The 13041-nt window shown below is 41.6% G+C and overlaps 1 protein-coding gene across 3 annotated transcripts; it reads right to left on the bottom strand.

Moving 5' to 3' along the window:
• Positions 1-417: 417 nt before the first annotated feature.
• On the bottom strand, positions 418-12556 carry taok1a (TAO kinase 1a). 3 transcript variants are annotated; one of them, XM_029517802.1, is made up of 20 exons: positions 12148-12556; positions 9227-9473; positions 8430-8501; positions 8220-8321; positions 8083-8128; positions 7867-7963; positions 7649-7762; positions 7462-7553; positions 7272-7365; positions 7103-7184; positions 6829-6996; positions 6500-6700; positions 6250-6375; positions 5749-5985; positions 5532-5660; positions 5194-5397; positions 4818-5057; positions 4295-4507; positions 3950-4132; positions 418-3517 (listed from the first exon to the last, which is right to left on the bottom strand). In XM_029517802.1, the coding sequence occupies exons 2-20, from the start codon at positions 9356-9358 to the stop codon at positions 2978-2980; spliced, it is 3072 nt and encodes a 1023-aa protein (XP_029373662.1). In that variant the 5' UTR covers positions 9359-9473; positions 12148-12556; the 3' UTR covers positions 418-2977. The 3 variants fall into 3 exon arrangements, with proteins under 3 accessions (XP_029373662.1, XP_029373663.1, XP_029373661.1); XM_029517803.1 differs by having other exon boundaries at positions 6250-6378; positions 6500-6697; XM_029517801.1 differs by having other exon boundaries at positions 6250-6378; positions 12148-12555.
• Positions 12557-13041: the final 485 nt, after the last annotated feature.

Here is a 13041-nt window from a genome sequence, read left to right as displayed (position 1 = left end):
ATCTGGGCCTGGCAACTGCGGTATGGCACAGATTTTGACCAAAGAATCGCCATTCTGTTTCCAACTCCCATATGCTTTCAGTCAAGAGGACACAATTTGACAGAAAAGTTAGAGGGGGGGGGGCTTTTGACAGTGATTGACAAAAAAAAAAAAAAAAAAAAAAAAATTGTACATACAAACTTAAGGTTGGCATGTATGTGAGGTTTGATCTGTCCAACATTCAAGTCTTGTCCTTGGGTTAGGGTCCTTTTGACTTTAGATAAAACTCCAATGCATACCCCTTTATCAAATGTCAACAAGTCAGAAAAGAAAGGATCAATGTAAGCTGTTCTATTACACAAATCTGAACTCATGTGTTGGCATAAAAAAAAAAAAAACAAAAACAAAAAAAAAAACCAAACCAAAAAAAAAAAAAAAAAAAAAAAACACATGGCAACAAACCATTAATGACTTTTTATAATTGATACTTTCTAATTAGGATATGGAAATCCACCGACTTCAGAAAAGACCCCAGCATTTTGTGTCCTTCAATGTGACGCATATATCACAGTAACAATCAGAGTGGCACGGGGACAAAAGGGCAATCATTTACTGAGCAGGAGAACAAAGGAGCAGTGATGAAGCTCAGAGATGACAGAGTGACTCAATAAGTAGCATTTATAAGAGGCGATTGAAGACATGAGCATATGGTGCATTTTTTTTCTGTACACAAAACCTAACCCATTTTCAGTGAGCTATGTCCAGACATCTCAACGCCACTTTGACTTGGAGAGCGGGAAATTTGCTAATATCAACGCATTCTGTCAGTTAAATAAAGTTAGTTTCAGAAATTATTTTCTTAAAATGCAAGTTTAGTTTTTAAATGTTTTCTTTAATAAAATATACACATATGAACATTTAACTCCAGCTTTGTGATTCAAGGGAGCATATATGACCTGTGGATAATTATCCTAAAAGGCCTTTTCATTAAAGTGTTTTTAAATTCTCTAAAGAAATGGAACGTCACATGAACAGAGTTGAAAGTTTAAAGGGGTAACAGCTTCTCCAGTGATAATTTACGAAGCAGAAAAGTGAGTAAGCAGAAAGATATTACTCAGATAGGAACTGCTATGGCAATCAAAGCAATACTCAAGTGCTTTTGAGACACTGATTTTGGATTTGGCCATTTTTCCAGCACGTTTCTTGACCCAACTTTACATTTATTTATGTATGTACTATGATGTCATCATGAGATAGTGTGCTTGATTCAGTTACCCTTGTTTTTGGGTTTTACTGAGATGATACAAAATTGACATCTTGGCACTGAAACTTTAGTGTTAATGATCTGGGCACCAAAACATTTCTTCTAAAAACAGTGCTGTATACTTTCTTTTAGTCGTGCTAAGCCTGTTGTCATGGTCATGACAATTACCTTCCACTGCCGGCCTGCACACTATGCACTCAGTAGAGTTAGTTTTGTGAAAACCGAGGCCAAAACACATCTTAAAGTCTGCAGCATCCTCACATCCTCTATTCAATGTTCAGCATAAATGCACAGAGGACATAACCCACGACAGCTACAGTGAAACCCACTTTAAACCAGTTAAAGCTGCAGAAAGAGGTAAATGCTTTCCCTACCTAATATATGATGTCATTAACAAGGCCTTGTTTGTGTTCGAGAAATTACTCCTTTAAAAAAAAAAAAAAAAAAAAATCACAGCACAGGTTAACCCGACTCCTCAACTTAACAACATGCGTACCGACAAAACACTCATCCACTATGTGCTTTGTGAAAAGTCAGAGATTAATTTTAAACATATTTAGCTGTATAAAGTGCTTTGAAAAAGGCAGCAGTTAAAAAAAAGGCACTAATAAAACTCAACAGATCAATAGTAAGATTGTTTCCAAGGCAATGAGTGTCTCCTCCCCCTCCCCAACACAATTCCTCCTCGCCACATGTACAATGACATTCTCTGTAATGCAGAGGTTTTCTAAATCACCCCTGGAGTGCCACCACTCTAGGGGCCAAAAACCTTAGTTGCTGATATGCACAAATAATCTTCTATTATACTTAACCTAACTTTACTCTATACACAGTGAATATCATATAAATCTGGGAAAAGTATTTGGGATCTCTGGAACTAAAATTGTTAAAACAGACTGAGCTAAATCCACACTGGCACTGATTAGAAGTGGTTGATGAAATGTAAATTATTAATCTACAAACATGCAAGACTGATCACAGGTAACAAGGCACTGTAATAATAAAGTAACAATCGCCTGACACAGCTAAACTTCGTTCATCTGGTTCTGGATAGTACAAGTCTCATTTTGGCTGATGACCAGAAAATCAGGTGAAAGCAAACTACAACGAAAGGCCTCTAACTGAACACAATGACCATTACAGCAGGCTGATATCACAACAACGGGCAAATACAAACATCTTAAGTCTGCTGTACTTCAACCATCAGAGAATAGGTCAGTGTATGAATTTGGTGATTCATGGCAGTGGCAGGGGGCAAAAAAAAAAAAAAAACCCAACAACAAAACAAAGCAAAGAAAAGTGATTGGCTTGCGATCACATTTCTAAGGACAGAGTTAACACATGTCAAAAGATATTTAACAGTGTTTCATGTGCAAAATGAGAGCAATGGCTGTAAATAGCACAAAATATATTTCTAAGAGTTCCACATGAGTGTTGTAAATGAAAACAAATGGTATGTATTATGCCTGGACACTCAAACTGCTTATACAACATGAATTTAAGATGCGTCTAAGTATGTGTGCCGATAAACTGCTGTGAGGACGGGCTGTGCCTTTTTCAGCCCTCTGACCTGAGCAACATTTATTTTATCACGCCTCCAAATGTGTACAATAGAGAAACAGTGGGGGTGTGGAGGGGTCACAGAGGGGGACAGAGCAGCAGAGCTCAGCCAGCGCTCATCCTGCTGTGTTGGTTAGATTCTACGTCTAAAGGTGTAAAACTCTCACAGGGGATCTATGTGTAGGAGAGGTGCGACCCATTAGATAGTTGAGAGGTGACACTGGTACTTCTACTCATGGCCTGCTCACTGCGCCCTCCTGAAGGTGTCCTCCCCATTGCTTGGGGGCTGTTCTGTACACCTCCACTGCTGCGGGAGACCAGGGCTCCTGATGAAGGATGGCCCCATGATGGTGGACTCCCAACTCCCTGCATGCCCTGCCCCCAACCCTGCAGCATAGATGCGCCTCCAGGACTGGAGTGATAGTGGTGACGACTGCCTTGGTGGCTTGACCCTAAGCTTGAATTCCCACTGCCCCAGTGTGGCCCATGAGAGCTCCCAGATGGGTGATGCTGCTGATGGTGACTCCAACTCCCTGATGCCCCAGGGAAGTTATTGCTAAGAGCCTCTGGGGAGATGTTTGATAGCACCATGTTGCTGAAGCCCAGACGCATACTCTCTGAGTCAAAAGCCTCAGTTTCTCTGGCCTGCCGTTCCAGCAGGCTCCGGATCCGTTCTGTGCGCTCGGTCTCCAAGGACCCCATCTCCTCCTCTATCTATAGGATTAAATAGTAGCAATAATTATATACTGTCTTTGTTTATACACAGACATGAAGATAAAACATTTATTCTTAGACTTCATTGGAGTTTTCTTTTTAGCCTTGTGGACTTGAAAATCAGAGAGGAGTACTGTTTGGGTGAATTTGTCACAAGTTGAACTTCATTAGTTATTTAAATAGAGAGAATTCCCATCCATGATAAAATCACAAGTGTAGAGAACATAAATAATGATCCAGTGAGCGCCCTCAGTTTCAGGGTCCTAATATTGTGGATAGTAGTTCACTTCAGTCACTCAGGTTATGCAAATTTAAGTATAAAATATATATTTTTTTGCCCTTAATCTGAAAAGGCCATATTTCATATATTTTGGAAAAAGTTATCTAAAATTATTCTAAATGTCCACAGATGAATCATTTATAGAGGGCAACCTTTTGTTCGAGCAGGGCCCTCCGGAGCGACACCCTCTGCTCCAGGTCCTTCTTCTCACGGTCATGTTGGGCATCTGTCTGCATCTTAATCTTGCTCTGGTAGGCATTGAGAAGCTCTAGCTCCTGCTGTAGCTGCATACGTAGGGCTTGGCACTGCGCCTCCTGAGTCTCATCCAGACGGAGCTAAAGACAAATGGATGATCAAAATCAGGGTACACACATTAGTGATTTAGGAACGTGGTCTAAATAAAAAGGTATCTAAATCTAATATGCATGATGCTTTCATGGATAGAGCCTTCATAATCTTTCCTCCCATGTTTCTACATCACTAGCAGTCAGACTCACCGCCTGAGTGGAAAGCATTTCATTGATGGAGTGGTCATACTGCTCCGCCAAAATGGCAAGTTTACGGTGCTGCTCTTGCTTTAGCTGTTTCAGGACAGCTTTGTGCTCCGACTTTGGTGTGGTTTCCAGCCGATGGTTCCTCAGTGCTTTGTACTGCCTGGTCTGTATCTTACACGTGTCCTGAAACTGCTTCTTGATCTGTAGCTCTTTGGACTATGTAGTGGAGAAAGGTGACACACTCATACATTTCTTTCTATTTAAGATTGCACATTGAAAAACAGAAGGTTTGTTAAGTGCCTCAGCAAAACAGGGAAGGTGAAAGTCCCACACTTATGACCCAGACACAATGTTTGTATTAAATCAATGTATAAATACTTCATATCTTCACTTGAATAAAATTATTAATATTATAAAAATAGATAAGTTACTTATTAGTCACATCATAGAGACTCATTATTAACATGAATTTATTAAAACTCAACTAAAATTCAATTCATATACCGTCTCACAATCTTATTCTAACCTTGAGGCTCTTGGGTTGCTGGCGAACCTCCATAACATGTTTACGTCGAAGTTCCCTCTCCCTCCTCTTGTTGTACTCCTGCTGATTGGTGAGCTCCGTCTGGTGCTGCAGACGGATCAGCTCAGCTCTCGTTTTTTGGATGGTGTTGAGCTGGCGGAACTCCAGCTCTTGCATGGACTCATGATGCCGGAGAAGCATGGCATGTTCCAAGTCTTTCTGGGTCTGACACTTGTTTAGCTCCTAATTTTTTGGACGTGCATGGACAAACAAAGACAGAGTGTCACACAAGGAAGATAGCTAAAATTGTATTTTTAGAGTAGTTAATAAATGTTCAGAACATTTGAAACTACAATTAGATGTAGGGGAGAAAACTGACCTCTCGCACTAAGTCCTGTTCAACATTGTGGCGGGCAATCAGGATCCTGCGTTTAAACCTGCGACACTCCAGCTCAAGATACTGCCTCTGCCTGCGCTGTAAATTCGCCTCCTCTTCTGCTTGGAAGTGCTGAAAGTTCTCTTTCTGCTTTGACAACCACTCTTGCTTTTCTTTCTTAGGTGTTGACTGGTTTTCATTTAGCTCCTGAGAGGAAAATTATTACACATCGATGGGAAAACTGACTTCATAGTATTTGCCAACAATAAAGTTAAGCTGTGAGACATACTTAAGGAGGACATGCATACATATGGAGCAAGAGTTCAAATGGATCTCCTCACCTCTTTCAGCTGTTCCTTACGAAGTTTGTACTCCCGTTTTTGGGATTCAAGGAAGCTGTTGAGCTCCTTCTTTTGCTGACTCTGAATATGCTGTTGGAACTTCTTTTCATCATTGCTAACAGTTTTTGCCTGATGGAGAAATTAAAATAGTTTCAGTTTGATCTAAATATGTTAAGATTAGCCATATTAACATGAAGACAAATGAGGTGAAAAATACATCTTTCTCCATTGACGCCTGATGCTTCTTGATCAGTTTCTCCATCTCTTGGGCAAAGCTATTCCTCTGGTTCTCCAGCTCCTTGTCCAGACGGAGCCTGTGCTCATCCATCTCAGCCTTCAGCTTGTTTTCCAGAGCCATCAGTTGTTTCTGGTGCTGCCGTCTCATGCGCTTGTAGCCCAATATCTGCTCCCTTAACTCAGAATCCTGTTCATGCTCCTTAATTTGGCGAGTGAGCTGACAACACAAGACAGACAATCTGTCTATATTGCTGACTGGAAAAAACAATGTTTGTGAGGCAAGCGGATACATTTTAAAGTACATCCAAGTCCTTGGGAGTCTCGAGCCACATTGCATGCAAATTTGCTATGTTCTAGTTTTACAGCAACCACGTTCATTGACCATAACAGTGGTTCAAAAGCAATTTGTCTTTTAAGAGACATTTGATGTTGATTTGAGCTCTTTTCACATTCAACCTGAAAATATATTAGCTGTCATTACCACTGAGGCTGTGCGGATTGTGGCAAAGTGTTCACGGTTTCGTTTTGGCCTTGGAGTTTGTGCAGGTGGTGACTGTGGCTCAGTTGGCCGATTGTGAGGTTCTGACTCTTGAATATAGGTTTCTTCCTCCTGAAGGTCACACATAACACAGATGAACAACACATTAACAATGTAACAACGCAATTCCTGTATCCATATTAGACTACAATAAGACCTGGTTTCATAACAGATCAGAATCTTGACTTCTTACCGGTTTAAGGTGTATGACAGAGCTGTTGGACATAACTGTGTTGTCTCCCTCCATGTCCACCTCACTCTTGTCATCACCTGCATCTGTCAGACTATTGACAGAGCTGCTCTGGGAACTGGCACTGATTGACATACTGGGGATAGACTGGTTGCTCCCCACGCTGTTCACTGTTCCTGTCCTACCCACATTGTGTTCTGGCTCCTGAAAAAAAAAAACAAAACGCAACAAACAGTCATAAGAAGGCTGTCTAATAGTATGGGTTGACCCAATCCATGTACTGCAGCCTTGCTGTATTTTATAGAAGCAGTTGAAACAGTCAAATGGCAGACCTCCTCTTCATCTTGTGCCTCAGTTGTGGGCTCATTGCGGGCTTCCTGAAACAAGATCTTCTTCATTTTACGATATTGCAGATTGTCCAGCTCTCGCACTGCATCCTTTGTCCGATTTATCAGATCTATTAGAACTGAGTCTGGTCGTTCACGCTGGACGAATGCATGCTGCAGGAAGAACACGGACATAATTACTCACAGTAAAAACATCAATTCTATGCGGCTGTAAAGATTCACAAAACACAAGTTTGTAACAGCCTTTTCTTTTTTGTACCTTTAACAGTTCTTCAGAATTTGGTCGGTCCTGGGGAAATTTCTGAAGGCAAGAATCTACAAAGTTTCGGAAATAATCCGTCCTATAGTTGGGAAATTAAATGTGGAAAAAGTAGTTAATTTTACAAGAGACAATGCACCAATGCTTAAATGTTTATTCCTAAACTCACCATTCACTAGACTGCAGTGTGGGGCTATCATTTTGTGCTATATGGTATAAGGCACTCATTGCGTTCATGTTGAACAGTGGAGGCTTCCTCTCAGCTACAAAAAACAAACAAACATAATGAAAAATTTCAACACTTAAAATGAGCATTATCAATGCTGGCTACAAGAAAAGACGTGCACAAAAGACTGTACCTAATTCAATGCAGGTTATCCCCATTGACCAAATGTCCACCTTCCCATCATACTGACCCTCATCCATAGCTAAAATTACTTCCGGGGCCATCCTGAGAAAACAAACACATTAGGCTCAATAATATGTGAATGGTAATTCAACTAAAAATGTACACAAGGGTCTTAAATTTAATCTTTTGTGGCTTACCAATATGGAGTCCCAACAAAAGAGTTGGCAGGACAGGCAATGGAAGCGGAACCAAAGTCTGCTAGTTTTACTTGTCCTGGCTCTGTCAGTAAGATATTTCCTGCTTTGATATCTCTGTCAAATGAAGAAAAAACAGCTTGTAACTCCAAAGAGACAACAGAACACCTGAGGGCATGAGCACTCTGCCCTACATGCTCCTGAGGAACTGAGGCACTCACCGGTGAATCATTTTGTGGGAGTGAAGATAAGCCAACCCTTGAAGAGCACCATGGGTTATTGCAGCAATTTCGATTTCTTGCAGAGGTTTCTTGTGAACTGGAAGGGATGAAGTCACCAACAGCAATGGGGTTAATCAAAATATAAGTAAGGGAGTGAGAATACCCTCCATTTGTACTCATGCGAGCCCATGCAATGACCAAAGGTTTTCAACTCACCTTCTAACAAATCTGAGGCAGAGCCTAAACAATACTCCATAACCAGCTGCAATAAAAACACGTGTTATTTGTGACATTTTTTCCCCTCTTTATTCATCAGTGAGTTCAAAGCCACTGTTGGTCATACTGAAGCTCACCCAGGCAGTGTGCTCTCGCAGGTAGCATCCTTTGTACTCTATGCTGTTTGGGTGTTGTATCCGCTGCAGGAATTTCACTTCCTTGATTATGTCTTGCCATTTCTGTGAAAACAGAGAAAGCAGAGGACTAATACTATGGTCCTAAACCCATTAATGAGTAAACACAGTGACAAATGTTAACATGGTGTAGATCAGTAAAAGCTCTTATACCTCACTAGACTGTTTTCCACTGTAGGACATCTTCTTGATGGCCACCACCTCATTCGTCCGCACATCCCGTGCCTGAATGATAAGCACATTACATTTTAGTGTGATTGGCTACAGTTCTTAAGAGTACCATTGATTAATTTTCTTCTGAAGTGTTTCTGCAATGTTAAATCATGACCGTATTTCCCACACCACAGTGAAAACACAAGCTGAATTTAAGTCCCAAGTAAATGATCCACATGAGAATTTGGACAATGTAGAATCCAAGTCGCTGTTTGGGTAACATGGCATAATATACACAGAGACCTACTCCCCAATTAGACAACCACTGGTATATCATCCAACTGGGACTTGCAATACAATTCTTTATAAGCTAATTGACAAACAATAAATGCTTCTGACTACTTGACCATAACATCAACATTACTGCCATAATTCTTTAGCTAATTGGTTTGACAAATAATAAAAATAAAACTTTTAAAAGACATTAAGATAAAGGCCATTAAAATCACAAATTGTCCCAATATTTGACTTTGCCGTCTCCATAAATTAGCTTGAAGTCAATTGTTGACTATGTTATGATAATAGACCAGCATTTCTAGAAGTACAAGAAGTACAATCAGGTCCAAAAATCTGAGACCACACACATTCGCTAGAATGAAAAGGTGGCCTCACCCCACCAACAAGTATTTGTGTTTCACATAAATGAGTTCACAAAATTAAAAATTTTTCTGCTCTGACACCTTTAAATGTTTTTTGTCCTTATCAGGAAATTTGTCTAATACATTTGATATACTCACAAAATATACAGCACCAAAGCTGCCATGTCCGATCTCACGCAGATCCGTAAAGAGCTTTTCTGGGTCCTCCTTGAAGAAAAGTTTTGCAATTTCGGGGTCCTTGAGGCTCCCCGCCCGACTGCTGTTGGACATAATGGGGAGCTGGGGGCAATGCCGCTGCCGCCAGTAACTATCTGGGACTGCGACAGCGACTAGAAAGCCCCCACCAATGGCTCATCTGCAGGACTGTGGTCTCATGTGTTCAGACCTAAACAAAAAAAACAAAAAACAAAAAAAGTACATTCATGAGTATAATGAAAAAAATATAGCGGGTTAACTCAGTGCATTCAAGTATCCCCAACAATTTCTGTGTGTTTTCAGTTCAACGCATTAATTAATTGATCTTCTACCATATATGCCATTGCAGGTCACAGGGGAAGGGTGGGGGTTAGAGCCAACTGAAACTGACAAATGCCAAGGGTGGGGCGCACCCTGGACAGGCTGCCAGTCCATCACAGTGACAACACAGAGACGTACAGAGATGGGCAACCCATACTCAGACCTACAGACTATTTAGAGTCATAAATTAACCTAAACATGATGTCTTTGGACATTGGAAGAAAACCGAAGTACCCAGGAGAAACCTGTGGAAGCACAGGAAGAACATGCAAACTGCACAGAAAGGACCCAGGCCTGGGAACTGAACCCACAACTTTCTTGTTGTGGGGCAACAGCACTAACCACTATTCCACCATGCTGCCCCAGTTACACATATGTTCTATGTTATTATGTTACAGTCAGTCTCTTAAGCTCAGCAACAGAAGGGAAAGTTAGCCAAATGTGGAGAATGGCCAATTGGTAATCCTGAGGTAGCAAGAGCTCAATCTCTCCATCATTACGCCAACTAAGCAAGGAAATCAAGGACCTTGTCCTGAAAATCTCCTCTCACACCAACAGTAACTGGTATGTAAGACAGTTATGATGAGGAGACAAAGAACCAGCTGAAACAAAGAAACTGAGGTAACAAAACACTGCTTTACAGTCAGATAGATGCCTGAAATATAGCATTCTCGTAATTGGATTGCTCGTAAAACCTGTACATGGTTAACACACATTCCCAAACGTACCAAATATTTGTCTAGTCTTCCTTTAAGTGACTTTAAGGTATCCATAACATTAAAGTTCATCATTTAATAATGCAGAAATTAATAACACATAGCTTCGGTCTACAACTTTAACAGTGAGCTGCCTATTAAAACAGCCATTATACAGCTTGATTGCTGTAATACAGATTTAACTGTAAAAGATCAGTGAGGAAAGTTTACAAAGTACATGCAGCTCAGAAGATCAGTTGCAAACAGATGCAGAACTGATGCTCAAGTCACAAGACTTCTTTGCCAGCCTGAGAGAAAGAGCCCCTAGTTCAAGCAGACATCTTTTGTATCACAACAGCACTGAACAACTCACTATTCCACAGATGCAGCCACGGCCCTGAAATAAAGCCCCATTACCATGTGGCACTGTGCCTCTTTATTGCCATTGTTCTTGACTACATTGTTGCTCTTGAATGAGCTTTGCTGTCATATCTCATGATGGCATTTTCAATTGTGTATATGCGAGTACAAAAGTGAGTGATGATAACTGATACCTTCATAAAATACCTTTGCGTTCTAACTAGCACACACACATGCACAAGAATGCAGCAGGACAGGACAACAAAGCTGGAGGGCTGGAATTCCCAACGTATGCCCTGAATGAGCTGCATTTCTCAGCATTTCCTGTCCACATAGCATTAGGGAGTTACGGCCAGGCACTGGTGAACATTTTGACTCGTGCTTAACTGTCTTTCTCAATTTAACAACAATGGCATTCTCACAGATTCATTGAATTGACCACAATCAAAGACTTAAATGCACCCAACTCATCAAGATTATTCACATTTACAAAAGCCTACGGTCACAGATGCTTCAAAATCAGTACACAGCTTAAACTTATCAGTTATGTAGGTCAGTGAAGTCATTTCCTTTTGGCTTTCCAATCCATACCATAAAAAGAAGACAGTCACATTGTGTCAGTGCTTTCTTTATCTTTACCTCCCAATCCCCATGCCATTGATGAAAAGTCTAAGACTACAACCTCTAACCAACAAATGTTAACAGGCCTACACTACACAACATTAATGAACTACAGTCTAGTCAGAATGTAGGACAGGTAGATACTTGTGTGGTAGTGTTGTGACTTTGGGGAAGCTTAACCCACTATGATGTAATCAAAAGCAGCACTAAAACAAGCCCACAGATATCCTTTCTGGGTTAGTCAGCCTGCCATACCTGCATCCTTTCGCCTGTTACCTGTAGCTTCATTAACACGTCAGTGGAGCTACATTATGAGAGTATTCGGACAGAGGGCTTAGTGGGATTTTCTCCACTGGTTCCCAGTTTTAGGAGCTCCTTCACTGACCACACAACACAGCCAAAGTTAGCCAACACGCAAGAGTGCGTAATAAACCGAGTCTGGCCAAAGCTGAGTGTAATGCTAACTACACACTACGCTTACCCATGGCTAAGCTACGCGTTATAGACTGAAACGATCCCAGAAACACCGATCGGTGTGATTACTGGGTGAATATTTTAATAACTGGGCGAATCAACAACTCCGGGAGCCGTTTGGGATAAAGTGCTAAATTAGCGAGCTAACCTGTGTGATGTTTGCTAAGTTAGCTTAGCCAGTGAGCCGCAGCTCGTCGTCCTCTGACAGGCCAGCTCTGTGCGCTACACATAATGTCGTGTGGCGTTAATTCAAAACACCTTGGGGATACTGAAGGATTACTCTGGTTCTCTATCGGGTGCGGCCATTTGTTCCGCTAAGTTCTCGAGGTTCTCAACGCTGTCAGTCGATTACAACGGAAGGGTTAGTTAAAGAGTATGTGTTAAAATCCCCACCCTTGAAGTAACTGGGGCGCCAGAACAGCAGAGTCCCACTCCAAGGCAGCTCCAAAGATGGCTGCTCCACCGCCGCCTCCCTTCGTGGAAATGCGCTGGGGAGAGTGTGAGGGAAGTTCAGACCGGGCCGAAACACCCATACACAAGCCGCGACGGGGTCCGCGTTGCCACCGGGAAGACGGGAGAGTTTACCTAGCTGGCTGGCATGTTAACTGCTCCGCTGCTGAGATGTGCCGCTGGGCTCCGCTCGGCCGTCCGGGCTCCCTCCGAACACAGCGAACAGCAGTTCCGCCCTGCCGGCAGTAAACTCTCTCTGACCCAACATCCAGAGGCGGAGACACCGGAGCACGGTTAAAAACAGAAAAACAAAAACACTAACAACACTGTGCAACACAAGCTTCAAGCTTAACTGACAACACCCTGGAACGAATAATGGAAAAACACACGACACTAGCGTTGAGGGAAAAAATGCCTGCCTGAAAAGTGGAATAAAATGTAGTGTTTTTTTTGTGGTGGACAACTGAGCCGAGTCTTTTGGAAGTGGCTTAAAAGTTCAGTGTTCAAAAAGGAAAACTGGTCTTTGTTTGTGTAGCAATCAAATTTTATTATTTCATTTATTTCAGTGGTTATTTGTTTTGTCCGTAGAATTTTTTTTTTTATTATTGGAACCCGCCATATGTCTTCTCATGTCACACCGACCACAGATAACAGACATTCAGACCAGAGGAACAGATCATATCACTCTTCCAGGAACATGAGCACATGGAGAGAAACTTCATTTGACCTTTTTAAGCATTTCCGTGTAATCAATATTAATGTTGTTGAAAACATGCATGTTCATTGGCATTGAATCATTCTGCCCCGGCTCGGGGCACAATTCAAACACACACCAGG

The sequence above is a fragment of the Echeneis naucrates genome, chromosome 13, assembly GCF_900963305.1.
Source record: "Echeneis naucrates chromosome 13, fEcheNa1.1, whole genome shotgun sequence".
Classification (NCBI taxonomy): Eukaryota; Metazoa; Chordata; class Actinopteri; order Carangiformes; family Echeneidae; genus Echeneis; species Echeneis naucrates.
Note: the sequence above shows the minus strand (reverse complement) of the source record. Positions and strands in the feature narration are given on the sequence as shown.

What these genes read in the sequence shown, in the direction of transcription:
- taok1a (XM_029517801.1), bottom strand. Translation starts at nt 9,358, where the DNA reads ATGTCCAACAGCAGTCGGGCGGGGAGCCTCAAGGACCCCGAAATTGCA. An exon ending in TGCGAGAGCACACTGCCTGG is followed by an intron (nt 8,129 to 8,219) that starts GTGAGCTTCAGT and finishes TTTTTATTGCAG; the next exon opens with CTGGTTATGGAGTATTGTTT. An exon ending in AGGCACAAGATGAAGAGGAG is followed by an intron (nt 6,701 to 6,828) that starts GTCTGCCATTTG and finishes TTTTTTTTTCAG; the next exon opens with GAGCCAGAACACAATGTGGG.